The sequence below is a fragment of the Parambassis ranga genome, chromosome 24 (assembly GCF_900634625.1).
Source record: "Parambassis ranga chromosome 24, fParRan2.1, whole genome shotgun sequence".
In the NCBI taxonomy this organism is placed as follows: domain Eukaryota; kingdom Metazoa; phylum Chordata; class Actinopteri; family Ambassidae; genus Parambassis; species Parambassis ranga.
In genome coordinates this window covers 2,290,880-2,304,064 of record NC_041043.1, presented here as the reverse complement: position 1 = coordinate 2,304,064, position 13,185 = coordinate 2,290,880, and the positions used below count along the sequence as shown (strand labels likewise).

Below are 13,185 nucleotides of genomic sequence, written 5' to 3'. Positions count from 1 at the left end.
AGTAGAGCTGAACATAACAGGCTTTAAACAAACATGTGCATGGACACACACACACAAGCCTTTCAGTGATGTAGTTGTTGGTTAGGCTCTTCTTTTCTCTTGATCTCTCTTTTCTCTCTGTCAGCAAGCCTCAAGCCTGCTGCCACACACACACACACACACACACACACATACACATATACACACACATATAAACAAAACACTCTTCTCTCTATGCCAGGCAGGAATTAATAATCTCACTTCCTGGTTCTGAAAGTCAGCAACAAGACTCAAAATGACTCTAGCCAGTCAGACAGGAAACAAACCATCAGCACCATTCTCTGTCTCTCTCTCCTAGACTGTAATCTAAATCCTCCTAAAAATGAACATATGATGGACATCTCTCATATGTCTTCATTTTTGGCAGTGATACTAAGGAGGTGACATGAAAAAAGTGCCTTTAAGATGGCTGCCAAGATGATGTGCCAGCTAAAAATACCCCTATCAGTCAGAGACCCAGATATGTCACAACATGACAAAATGTAACCTTTAGCACCTCACTTATTCATAACGCTGCCTGCTAGAAAATTAAAACAGCAAATACATTTTGTGCAATTTACAAATATTTGACACTAACAACATTTCCAATTTGTCATAGCTTTGAACAGTTACTAAAATCATTTCCAATATTTTTATAGACACCATCCAATTGCTTCAATGTCAGCCTGAGGGTGCAAAATAATAACAACACCTAATCTGGGACAAAAATAGCTTTTCAAAATATGAGTAATGGGAGACTGACAGTACATGAAACTGATACAAAGCCCATGCTAAGCAAGTAGACCTTGTGATGCCAGGAACATCTGATACCTGAAGTCTGCCAGTTTCTAAAATGGCTGATGTCTTTGAACTGCCAAAGTCTAAAATGGCTGCTAATAGAATGACGGCACAATATAAGGACGAGGTCTAAAAATACCACTGTGACAGCTTTAAGACCCAGATATGTCACAGAACGACAACAGCAGCATGGCAGGACAGAGGACAATATTCTCCAGCAAAACAATAACAGCTTGCTGGTGGAATAACAGCTCTAACGGGGTGGTTTCATTTTTAGCATTTTCAGTTGCCAATCAAATGACGTAGGATGCATAATCAGTGGAGTTAACAATCCACCAGAACACACTGTGTCAACAGAATTTCTCACTGCTACAAAACCTAGTACCTAACAGGCTGCAAGTGTTGATATTATTATTAAATTCTTCATTGAATGGATTAACACCATATTCCTCTAAAGCCATACTTGTTGTCCAGGTCTCATCTGCAGACCAGTCTCTGATACTTGTATTTACTGACTTATGCAAACCTTTTATTTCCTAATTTCTTTATAAGTGCACTTTGTCCAGGCTTGTTGACAACTGCCTTAAAAACCTAAATGCAAAACTAAATCTATTGTTTTAACTGTGATTATTTTGAATCCAATGCAATTGGAAAAGGCTATAAAGATTGTGTTTCTGTATCAATCATTATTCCTTCTTTATTAAAACATCTAGTAGACATGAGACCAGCTCTGTTCCACTTTAAAAGCCTTTTTTTCTCCTCCCTTGTTAGGCGGCGCACAGTGGAAAATAAGAGACAGACGCAGAGAGAATGGCATGCCAAAAAGGTTTGGAGTGGAACTGGCTGACAACATTATGAGTCAAGAGTATCTGCTTTAGTCCACTGAGCCACAGAGCCCCAGCCCATGAATGTTCAACTGGCACAACATAACATTGCCAGCGTAGCATCTAGACCCTGCCATGGTGACTAGTGCCAACATCAACCCCCAGAGAGATTACATGGAAGAGTTTTATCTCTATTACAAAAACTGCCAAACCGTCCCTGCACACTCAATACAGCCTTAAGCACAAATGGTGATTAGCAATGGGGACAAATCAATGTGGGTTATAAGGGACAAAAGTGTAATTGGTGGGTAATGCAATGAGTCTGAAAGAATTCAGTATAAAGCCCAGAGTAGATGACTCTCAATCATCAATCAAATTAAAGTCACCTCCTTTTAGTTGTCAGTGACTCTTAACACCCCTCCCCAAACAGTCGGAGTAGGTATCCCTTTGTTTTGAGTGGTCAAAAGCCGTTAAGTGCTACTGTTCTGCCACACCCTAAGGGAGGCCTGTAGCTAGCCAGACAAAGACTACTACACCCCTAGTGGCTACAATTTCTTGAGAAAAACATTCTGATAACAGACATTACCAAAGTGTCCTGAGGCAAAGAATTTAAGTTACCAACTTAAACCTCACTTTGTTCAAATAAAAACCCAGCCAAGTGCTGTGTTTACAATCCCCTCCAGCAGCCCTGTTTTCCACCTCCTGCCCCACTGCTCCACACCCTGCTGGCATTATTAACACATCAAATGTCAGTTCATGGTCCCTTACCTTTAGGCCCCCGTTCGGCAACCAACATCTCCAAACCATTAACCTGATCTGCCATCCCCATGCCCCTGGCTCATGCCACTATAGCTTCCACAGGTGAGGAGGTGCACTCCTTGGCAAGGTATTTAACCTCTCAAAAGTGCCAGCTCTGCCCTCTCTGCATAGTGACGCCACTTGGTATTAATAACACTAAATACTAGAATTTGGCTCAGCTTCATTGGGCCACCACACTCTGGTGTCATTGCTTATATTATGCAGGACCACATGCCACCGACAGCAACATTTTGAAACACACTGTGAGTGTGTCTGTGTGAAAAATTGTCAAAGATCAGTGTTGAAATGAACCTTTCTCTAAATGTCAGAGAGGCTGGGTTGTCATGATGATAAGCACAGGAGATAAATAACGGCAGTACATTGTCATGGTAACTAAGTCATAATGTTTCGCAACTGGGGAAGAGGAAATACTGGAGATGAGGAAAGGAAAGGAAAGGAAAGGAAAGGAAAGGAACAAATTAGCCTACATTCAAACTAGCTTGTGGTTTCAGTTTCTATACAGCAAGTTACTATTTCAGCATAGCCTAGCTGAATGCTGTTATAACATTTTGCTTTTAACATTGTAAAGTAGGCAACCTTCCCTGTTCCCTGCTGTTGATTAATGACCTCATATTCTGTTAATTAGACCCTCAGCCCTGAGGCAGAAAGATTTAATTTCCCCTTCATCATCATCATGAAGGGAAAAAACAACTGATTAAAGAGGGGAGAGGACCATGATGATGTACTGTATGTATCCCGAAATCCAGCTTTTCTTTAACAAAAGGACGAATGTAGCAGCAACATGTTTTTAAAGTATCAACTAAAAGTATGTGATTTGCAGTGATGCGTTGAAGCAGCTGGTTGAGGTAGAGATGGGTATGGTCCAGTTTTGGTGGAGGGAAGTAAATGTAACATATATGCATGGTCAAGAGATAACTGGAGTAAAAAAAACATTGTCAAAACAACGTCATTTTTCTCTTAAAGACAAGAATTCGATCTTCACCTTGTGGCAGGTCTGGTGAGACATATGGCACTTCCTGTGTGTTGATGTGCGTCCAGTCAAAGTCATCATAAGGATCTTGTTGGTAATCGCACTGAGAGAAACCCTCATCAAATGTGCAGCTTCCTGTAACAGCAGAAAAACAATGGGATTCAGTAAAGGATCAACAAATAAGATTGGTAAGTAAACCAGTTCAATTTGATACAACATTAACTTTCCTCCTATGGCATCTTTTGTTTTTCCATGCGTGTGTGTGTCTCAGCTCATTAACAAACCACCAGAAGTCTGAGCTCCGACAGTCATCACTCAAGGCCAGGCAGGATCACCTCTGAATCAGCCCACAGAGCCTTCAGCTGATCATCTGAGCCCATCACCACAGCCCCGGGACAACCATTTTGAGCTGGCCCCCCTCTGGCTCTGCCTGAACAGGAAGTCAGGCTAATCCAGAAAGACATCACTTGTCCCTGACAGCCAGCTGAACTGATCAACTTGCAATGATATATGGCTCGCACTAGCAATATCACTGATAGGAAGAGCGCACTTGCTGCTCCTAGCTATCTGATTCATTGAGCTAGCAGTGATGCACAGCTTGTGTTAATGAAATGGCTAGAAGAGCTTTGGCTAAGAAAAGCCACAATGCCATCTGATTTAAGTCACTGGTAGTTAGTGGACACACAGATGTGTCCTTTGTGCCCTTGCTTGATGAGGCGGGTGAGGCAGAGAGGGACAAAACATACTATATAACTACATACCTACTATAAATCCTTTAATCAGGAAAAGCATAAATTTGTAATAGTCACAGACATCATTACACTCAACATAGTTTCTAAATAAACTTAAACCCAAATATATATTTTGCAACATTTTGCCACCTTAAAGTTGAAAGTAATATAGTCCCTTTTATTTATTGTTCCTGTTTCTACACTTAAGAACAATCTGTGAACCTTCAAAACTATTAAATAAGACCATGTTTGATATATAGTAACCTAATTTTATTGTAGTTATTTAGGTTTCACTGAAGGAAAAATAAGACAGTGCTGTCAAGATTGAGGACTCTTTATACATGAGCACTTTTACTTGTTGTTTTTTCTATCACAGAAAAGTGTGTCGCTTTCTGGAGATTAAAAGAAGCAAACCTCAATGCACAGCTGCATATTTGTATCCAAAGCCGCAAAGAAGTCACAATGAAAGAAGGTAAAAGTGAGCAAGCTGCCATAAAGCACTATCAGCAACCAGCACTGCTGGCGACATAAATCTCCTAGCATTCAGTTAGCGGTGCCGCTTTGCTACCTGTGTCCTAGAGCGAGCCGTGGTGGCTGTGATGGAGAGCAGAACGACAGGCCCTCAGATACCCCACTGATCTGAGCTCCCCGCTACAGAGGCATACCAAGAGGTGACAGCCGCCGCCGGAGGAGAAACAAGTTAACATCAAACTAAGCGACTGTCTTCGGCTGCCGGCTGTACGGCTGGCTGTGACTCACAGCCTCAGAGAGGCACTGGATCACATTCCTCACGGCGTCATTCTTTAAACCAGCCTCTCATCATGCAATTTACTTAACTCCCATTCAATTTAAAATAACTCTTGTCAAAGAAAGTTACCCATAAATCAAAACAATTGTGGGACGTGTACAGCACAACAACATGGATTTTAGTCTTCTATATACCAAACCTACAAAAAATACTAAACCGTGACTTGATGTTAAAACACTGCTGTGTGTGTAAAACACCATGACTTCCTGTCTCCCACAGTGTGTGTGTCAGTTTACATCTTGCTGCCAGGTAGCTCTCTGCATGGGCTAGGAGAGCAGTGTGTAACATTGGTGTGTTTGTTTTTTTGTATTGCATCTGCAACAATGGCATGTTAAGTCATGAAACACCTCACTCTATACAAGGACAGTTTTTATATAGTGTGTAACAGAGGCAAGATTATATTAGAAAAATCATTTGTCAATTTTATAAGAAAATCTCGACCTTATTCACCAGGTTTCTGTTGGTTTATAATACTTTCAGGGTGAATATGATGTCACTTTTTTACCCTTTATTGACACCTTTCTGAAGGTTTGTTTAGTGAAGCGTTGGGCTGTTTTTTCTTGTTAGGCCATGTTAGTCTGTTGCCGTTGCAGACAAGCCTTAGTTTATCTGCTGCATTTGTTAGGCCTTCTGTTTTGCTTGTTGAATCTACAGAAAACATACAGTAGCTGTGTTGAGTACCAAAGCTTTTCTTCAGCTGCCTCTGAAGCAGTACAGCGAAATTGGATTTAAGCACACCATGCTTAAAATATGTGTTGGGGGCTTTTAACTGTGTACACACAGTTCCACTCAGCTCTGATATAGCACTTTAGTATAAGAAGTATTTTGCCTTGGCTTAGCAGTGAAGAAAAAAATGTCCTTGTTTCAAATTCCGCTGTACTGGCTGGTTTTAAAGAAAATTTCTCAGCCCGAGAGCACTTCTCTTCTTGTTTGGACACCCCTGATAGACATTCACTTTCAGCTGCTAACATATTATACAAAGTGTATGTGTGGTAAAAACGGGGGGTCTGCAAAAACTGAATATGTGTAAAAATGTCTGCGTGCACACACACACACACACACAATGCTAGCTCGCCCACATTCTCAGTCAACACTTCTCCCTTTCCTAAATGTCCTGCCAACTTAAACCAGCACACATATCAATGGACACATGCATCTGACAGCAAATCCTTGTTGCCAATAATGAGATGAGCAGACCTTGAACTATTCTTTTGCCTTCGCTGAAAAGAAAAGACTCAGTGACACTCCATGTTTTGCACAAGTGTTGTACAAAGTTAAGCAAAACTTCTTCTAAAAGATGTCATAATTCATGTTTGAGAGCACAATATTCATCTTTTGAATTTACACTGTAACTTTTTAGTAAACCAAAGCCAAGCCACTGATTATCCTGTTAGTAAATCAGCATTTTTCTCCCCAGCTTTGAATGAACAGGCTTCTGGTTACCTCACATACACATAACAATATGGAAAATAAGACATTAATCTAACATTTACCTTCTTCTTACCACTGGTACACGAGTTAACAATGTTTTTGTGATTGTCTGTTTTTTTACACCTTTTTGTCTTAAAACGGTTTCATCTTGTGGCCAAAAACAACTTGAGTGAACCCATAATAGTCAAGTTCAAGTTTCATGTCATGTGTCTGTGTTTGTGTCACTATATTCTGCATGTGTTAACTGTGTAATATGGTTTTACTAATCTCTACAACAATTTTCCAAGTGCATGTATATGCATGAGTGTGTGTCCAGATGGGTCATTATTGCCAACCTCTCCTCCATTCACAAGGACACGAGAGACGGGGAGAGAGAGAGAAAGTGAGAAGCTCGCTGCATGCTAATCACTTTCTAATCAGCTTCTGTGATTGGCTGCCTCACTAATGAAATAATGGTGACTCATTTGCATAATAAAATAATTAGAAGGACTTGATAAAGGCTCAAGGGCAGAGAGAAGAAACCACACACACACACACACACACACACGACAGCCGCAGCCTTTTCTAAAAGATTGTTGAATGGCATCAGACTCAACATCTGCCACCGTCACTCAGAATCATCTTGTGGTGATTTGCTTTGACCTCCACCTCAAACAAAACTGCTTTGACCAAACCTGTTCAAAAACACGGGTGTAGACAGCCCTCAGGATCCCTCAGGGGCGGACCATTTCTCAATTATTAGCTTAGATCAAGATTATTAGCTGGCAATGACAAGAATATGTAACAATGGCCGGTTTCATTAGCTTTCCGTCCTGTATGATCTAACAGATCTGCAGAATAGGCAGTATTAAATCAGATCCAACAGCAGAATTCTGCCATTTCCAGGGACACGTTTAAATCAAAGGAAGGTCTGTGGTCTCTGTAAAAAACCTGTTATGACAAAGAAAGAACTGATTATCAAATGGAAAGAGTCGACACTTGTGTCCTTGTGCCCAACATTTATCCTTAGCTGTTTCATCAACACACATCCAAAGACGCCTGAAAATTATAACAGTGTGGATGTTGATTAAATTAAACAACTGCAGTGCGTCAGCTGTTATAAATGGATCTATGATAAAACTATGACGCTGACTGTGCATGCCCCAGGTCTATCTCAGGTATATGCAAATGACCAGCTCAAGTGTCTGTAAAAACTCTGTCCACCTATTATCTCACTGTACAGTGCATAAGATGATTACTAAATAAAACAACACAAGGTACAAATGGGAGAAACAAAAGATTTGCAAGTTCACTCTTCTAAGAATGGTGTCAGCATAACCTTTATGAGTTGATGGAGTCTGCATAATCGAGGAAACGCTTTCTCTCTGTCCACAAGCTGTATATTAGAGCCAATCAGACGAGCATAATGTCATCACATTTTGGCCTTGATAGCATGCTGAGGTGAAGCAGCATAAATCTGCTTAGGAATCAGAAGAACTCAGCAGCAAGTGCTATCTCACACGATGTGGATTTCTTCTCTAATGCACAGACTGTACAAACTATTGATCCTCTGTTCCCCCACGTCTGTCTACTATTTATCAGCAGAGCTCTGTTTCAGTCTGCAGGCAGTGATATTATCATCAGAGAGCAGAGACGACAACATGAATGAAAGAGGGTGACACAGAAAGAAAGCATATAAAGGAGAGAACAGAAGAGATGTTCAGTTTTTTCCAATTGTTTTCAAGGACAGTAATTACATTTACATCATTAAAATCCAATTCCAACCACCAGTAATCCACTTTCCCTTCAAATCATTGCAATTTTGGTTAAATCCAGTTAATAAGTACGTATGCTGACCTGGATTTATAATCTTCGGTGGTTTTGTGGGACATGTCGAGCCGGAGAATCACTACAAGTCTTTGGCTCCAATGAAGAAGAGAAGGAAACAGACAGGGACTGTTATGCGCCACCTCATATGACACATTGTTCTGCACTTTGTTACTATGTTTGTTTTTTAAATCTGCCTGCATGCATCTCTGAGTAGCCCTGAAGCCGACCGCTTCAAGGACACTAATAAAGTTGTACCTTATCATTTACTTTCTCTCTGTGTGTCGTCTCTATTTTTTGTTCTCTCTCTCCCTCTCTGAGAATAGGTGAAATTAGCCTGAAATGATACAAGGTGACATCAGAGGCTGACACACACACACACACTCGTCACGCTTCAGTGGCCCTTGCAGAGCAGCGCGACGCCATCAAAGCCAAGACCCATATACTCACACCTCGCCTGTTCAATATACACAGTGGCATGCGCAATCGCACACAGAAATACACAGCAACATGCAGGCTCGTGCACGCCGTCACACACAGACTGACGTTCATGCATGCACACACTCAGAGCAGTAGTTTAATTGGAAGTGCTGAAGGCTGAAGAATTTCTCCTTCATCTCACAATGCTGTAATTGAATCTGAGACGTGAGTGTGTGTAAAATGTGTGTGTGTCTGTTGAGCTGATTCAGGAGTTTCCATTGACAGTAACAGTAAAACAGAAATGTGTGTTTTTCCTTCTGTTAGGAGCCTTTCTGTCCTTCCATCCCTGACTATCTTCTCCCCTCACTGCACTCCTCTCTTGGAGCTAATGTGGCTTTTCAATTCAAATTCAAACCCAAGCAGTTTTCGAGCGCCACATTATTTCCCACAGACCAATGATGTGGTCGGACAGGCTCTTTGGTGAAAAGCAGCTATGACCTCTCCACTGCCACCACTGCATGTCGGCATTTCACTGACCAACGTGCCTATGTGGTTTTTGGTGATAAAATGTTTCTTATTGAACCAAATGTAAATTCTTGGTACAATGAGACTTCTTGGTGAATGAGGCTCTCATTGCTATTTAGCAAGACAAAGCCAGTCCAATGCAGTACCTGAACATACTCCTCTGCTCTGACAACTGCAAACAAAAAGCCCACAATCAGCACACAATGAGGCGCGAACAACTTACTAATGACCTGCCATCACAGTATCACTGTCAGACATTACAATAGGAACAGGAACAGTGACGACCTTTTTTAGAAATGGATAGCTTTTATAAGAGTTACAGTTTGGTTCTGCTGGCAACCTTATTAAAAGGATTTAGTCTGAATACAGAAAATAGCCTGTACCCCTGAAAGGATTTGACCTCGGGTACATTATTATCATTATTATACTTTCTATGAATATTTTCTGGCATACTTACATAATAATAATTTTAATATCTATTTTAAACCAATTTTAAGACCCCACACATTAGACACATAATATTTAACTGATTAATTAGAAAATAGATAATTGCAGCCCTACTCACATCTGAATAGCTGGAACAAATGATAACAGATTATTCATGTAATCATTCAAGCATGGACACAGGCAGAAATTCATAATCTTAAATTATTAAAAAGATGCCATAAAATAGTGACAGTACACATCGTAAAGTGATTTATATGATGCCTGAATTATAACCTGGGTCTTCATGGTAACTACATAACAAGACAGAATGATTTGTCGACAGTCAACATGACACCTAAACCTTAAATACATCACACTTCTGTGGGAATACCAGCTTTCTCTTTTATTTTGCTCTTTGTCTGTGTGTGTTTGTGTGTCTAGAGATAGCTGTTAGCACTGTTAGCAGGGGTCAAACCTTTCCACAGACACTATCTTTATGATATTCACCTCTCTCCTCGCTCTCTCTCCCTCTTACTCTCAGTGTCTGTATCTCACCATCGTTAATCTCTATTACTATTCAAATGCTGACATTTAAAGCAACTTCCCATGCTGACTGCCTAGCTGACTTGGTGGGCAGATAAGGCAAGAGAAGCGTGGGGCGAACAGGGGGGGTGGGAAGGATAGAGAGATGGGGAGGAAAATTGGGAAATCCTCCTCACCTCTCCTTTACCTCCCCCAGCTCCTTCACGCCTCCCCATCTGTGAATGAGTTCACCCATAAGCCCCGAAGGGAGTCAGATTTCGCTTGTTCTCAGGAAAGCTGAGCCGTCCCCTACTTTTTTGTGTTTGTTCACCCATTTACCTCTCCCTACACCCACTACTCTGTTTACCATCTCCCTGTCCACCCCTCTGTTTCTGTATTTGTCAGTGTCAGGCACAATAGAATTTGGTACCAGAGGCGCCCATTTAACAATTCACTCTAAAACACAGCACTTTTGGAACACACTTCAGCTTTTTGTCAAACGTAGCCGGTCAACTTGTCTTTTCTTTTCTAAGGCACTAAAGAGTGAATTGACAGAAAAGTTTTGTGGCTGGCAATTATGTGCTAAGATGAATCTGGACATTGGTAGCCTATAAAGTCACCAAAAGTCTAACCCATAAAGTATCCCCACAAATCAGATCCCATGTCAGTGTGTGTCATTCTGAAGGGGTCCGGGAAGTAGTTATGGAGCCAGCACCGAGCTCTTAAACCTAAGAGTACAGCTGGTATTTTTTTTTTTCAAGTAAAAATCCCCAAACAACAAGTCTTAACTGGCTGCTTCTCTCCACCCTTCACCGCACACTTGACCTCAAACATGCTGACTGGATGATTCACTGCATACACTCAGCCTGCATAAACTTTACCATACTATGACTCAAAGTGGGAAAAATCCTGGAAGCAATTAATATTTTATTGCATCCTCACCAGGCATCTGAGCATCATGTGATCTGTAATTCATAAAATGTGAGTAATAACAGGCTTTAATATACAGCTTGATGGCGTGTCTTAGAGGGAACAAGGCTAGATGGACATTTCCCATTGAGGGATACAAAAGGAGCTGGGACTGAAAGGGGATCAATACTGGACAGAATAGGGTCAGAATGATCGCTGGCAGTCTGTGGGCTGTGTTTGGGCGGAGTGCAAGCAGCTCCACACCTGTATGTACCCACATGCCACCGGAGCCAGCGAAGCTTTTTCACACCGTGACACTAAACCATTCATCATGTTCCCTGATAGCTAACTGATAAATTGCCAGGAGAATACAGTCAAATAATGCCTTATCCATTGTGGCTGATTTGAACGGGCCAATCACAGGGCAGCAAGGAGGTAGTTTGTTTATGAGCCAATCAGGGCACAGCTGAGGTTTTGGCCTGGAAAGCAAGTCTGGTGTGGATGAGATAAGAGCAGAACAAACACATGCACACATGCACACATTCAAACAGACACACAAGGTAAGTAAGGCCAGATGTAGAAGGAGAGAGGAAAATGTAGGGAAAACAAAAGTGCAGGACAGACGAGTGAGGAAAGGACGAGGAAGAAAAGTAGAGAAGTAAGAGGAGGAAACCCAACTGTGAGTTCAGACAAATAAAAAAATCCCACCCGAGAGCTATAAGCAGGTTAAATCTGAAGCAGCTAGCTTAGCAAGTCAGCACGGAGGCTGGTGACACTCTGAACTGCCTGGCTGACTTCTCCAATTGTCCAGCAAACTGGTTCAAAGGCTGGCTAACTGATTTACCGACTGGCTGACTGACTGACTGACTGACTGGCGGGTCGGATTTAGTCTATCCTGTGTTTGTGCAGCAGAAGCACTTCTGTTGTTCAGCCTGCAGACAAAAAGCAGCTCTCCCTACCAACACACAAAGAACAACCTGAAACAGCACTAATACTGGAGAGACTGACAGAAACAGAAAAAGAGACAGAAAAAAAACAAACAAATAAACAGACATAAAAAAAACACCTTTAAAACATCCAACTTCAAAGAAGAAAAAAGCGCCTAAAATAACAATTGGAAAATGTTTCAGGGACTTCTGAAACCAATAAAAATCAAATATGAAAAATATCTCAAGATAAAAAAAAATGTGTCAAAGAAGCTCTTTTATCTGTGGTTGTGACACAGTTCTGTCGAACAACAAAAGATACCTAATGATAGCATTTACTGTCCTAGAGGAAATTTACGTTTCACTACCAGCACAGAAAACAGAGCACATTACACAGTGGTGGAAACCACAGAGACCCAAACAAAGGGAATAACATACAAGTGGGAATAACATGCTAGCAGGCCAGACAACCAATAAAGTACCTAGTTCTGAGCTAAACACATATTGCATGTTTCTGTTCGTGTGTCAGGATAGCTAAATAAAGACCCCAGCTGTGTGTCACGACTGCTAGAACTATGTGTATACATAAACCAATATAGTAATGCAGAGACTGTGGTCCATCTGTTTGCTTCCAAAGGCAGGTTTACATTAAACAGGAATTCTGCTTGTTTTTACTAGACATCTGGGATGACTGCAACAAGACAACTCCAGCTTTAGCTAACCTTCTTTGGAAAAACTAGGCAAACTGTGAAACGGGCCATATTTGTGGGTCAAATTTGACCTACTCCACTGGTGCTTTTCATTTTATTTCTATTTTCAAAGACAATCTGGCTAAAGTTAAACCTTCAGATTAACTGGTGCATGGCTGGTGATCTGTGGAGAGGAGTCCTAACGGGACTTTACTTCAGCCAACCCACAACAGTCTGCTGCCTCAAAAACTCTTGTTTTTAAATACTGTGTTCACCTCAGAAGTGCTGCTTTCTCTGTTGTTGTGTGCAATAACTTTTTATTTTACCTCATATTTTACCTAATATCTTTTATTTTTTTAGTAGGAATGTTCTCGTGTATCTTTGCACATCTCAATGATGAAACATTTTTGTAAGTGTGTCTTAAGAGATGTATTTTAAGTCATGCATTGGCACAAAGTGTAGAAGATGTTTTACGGTTTCCGTTTTTGTGCATGTCCATGGGAACATCTGACATTGTACTGATCTCTCACATTGGATGTTATTAAATGCCAGTTTCACAAGTT

General features: G+C 41.1%; 1 protein-coding gene across 18 annotated transcripts in view; it reads right to left on the bottom strand.

Moving 5' to 3' along the window:
- The window catches only part of ptprk (protein tyrosine phosphatase receptor type K), an 82,946-nt gene that overhangs the window by 45,438 nt on the left and 24,323 nt on the right, over positions 1–13,185 (bottom strand). For all 18 annotated transcript variants that reach the window (XM_028398145.1, XM_028398150.1, XM_028398153.1 and 15 more), the window contains exon 2: positions 3,442–3,564. In XM_028398145.1, the coding sequence (XP_028253946.1) occupies positions 3,442–3,564 (123 nt within the window). The remainder of the gene's footprint in view (positions 1–3,441; positions 3,565–13,185) is intronic.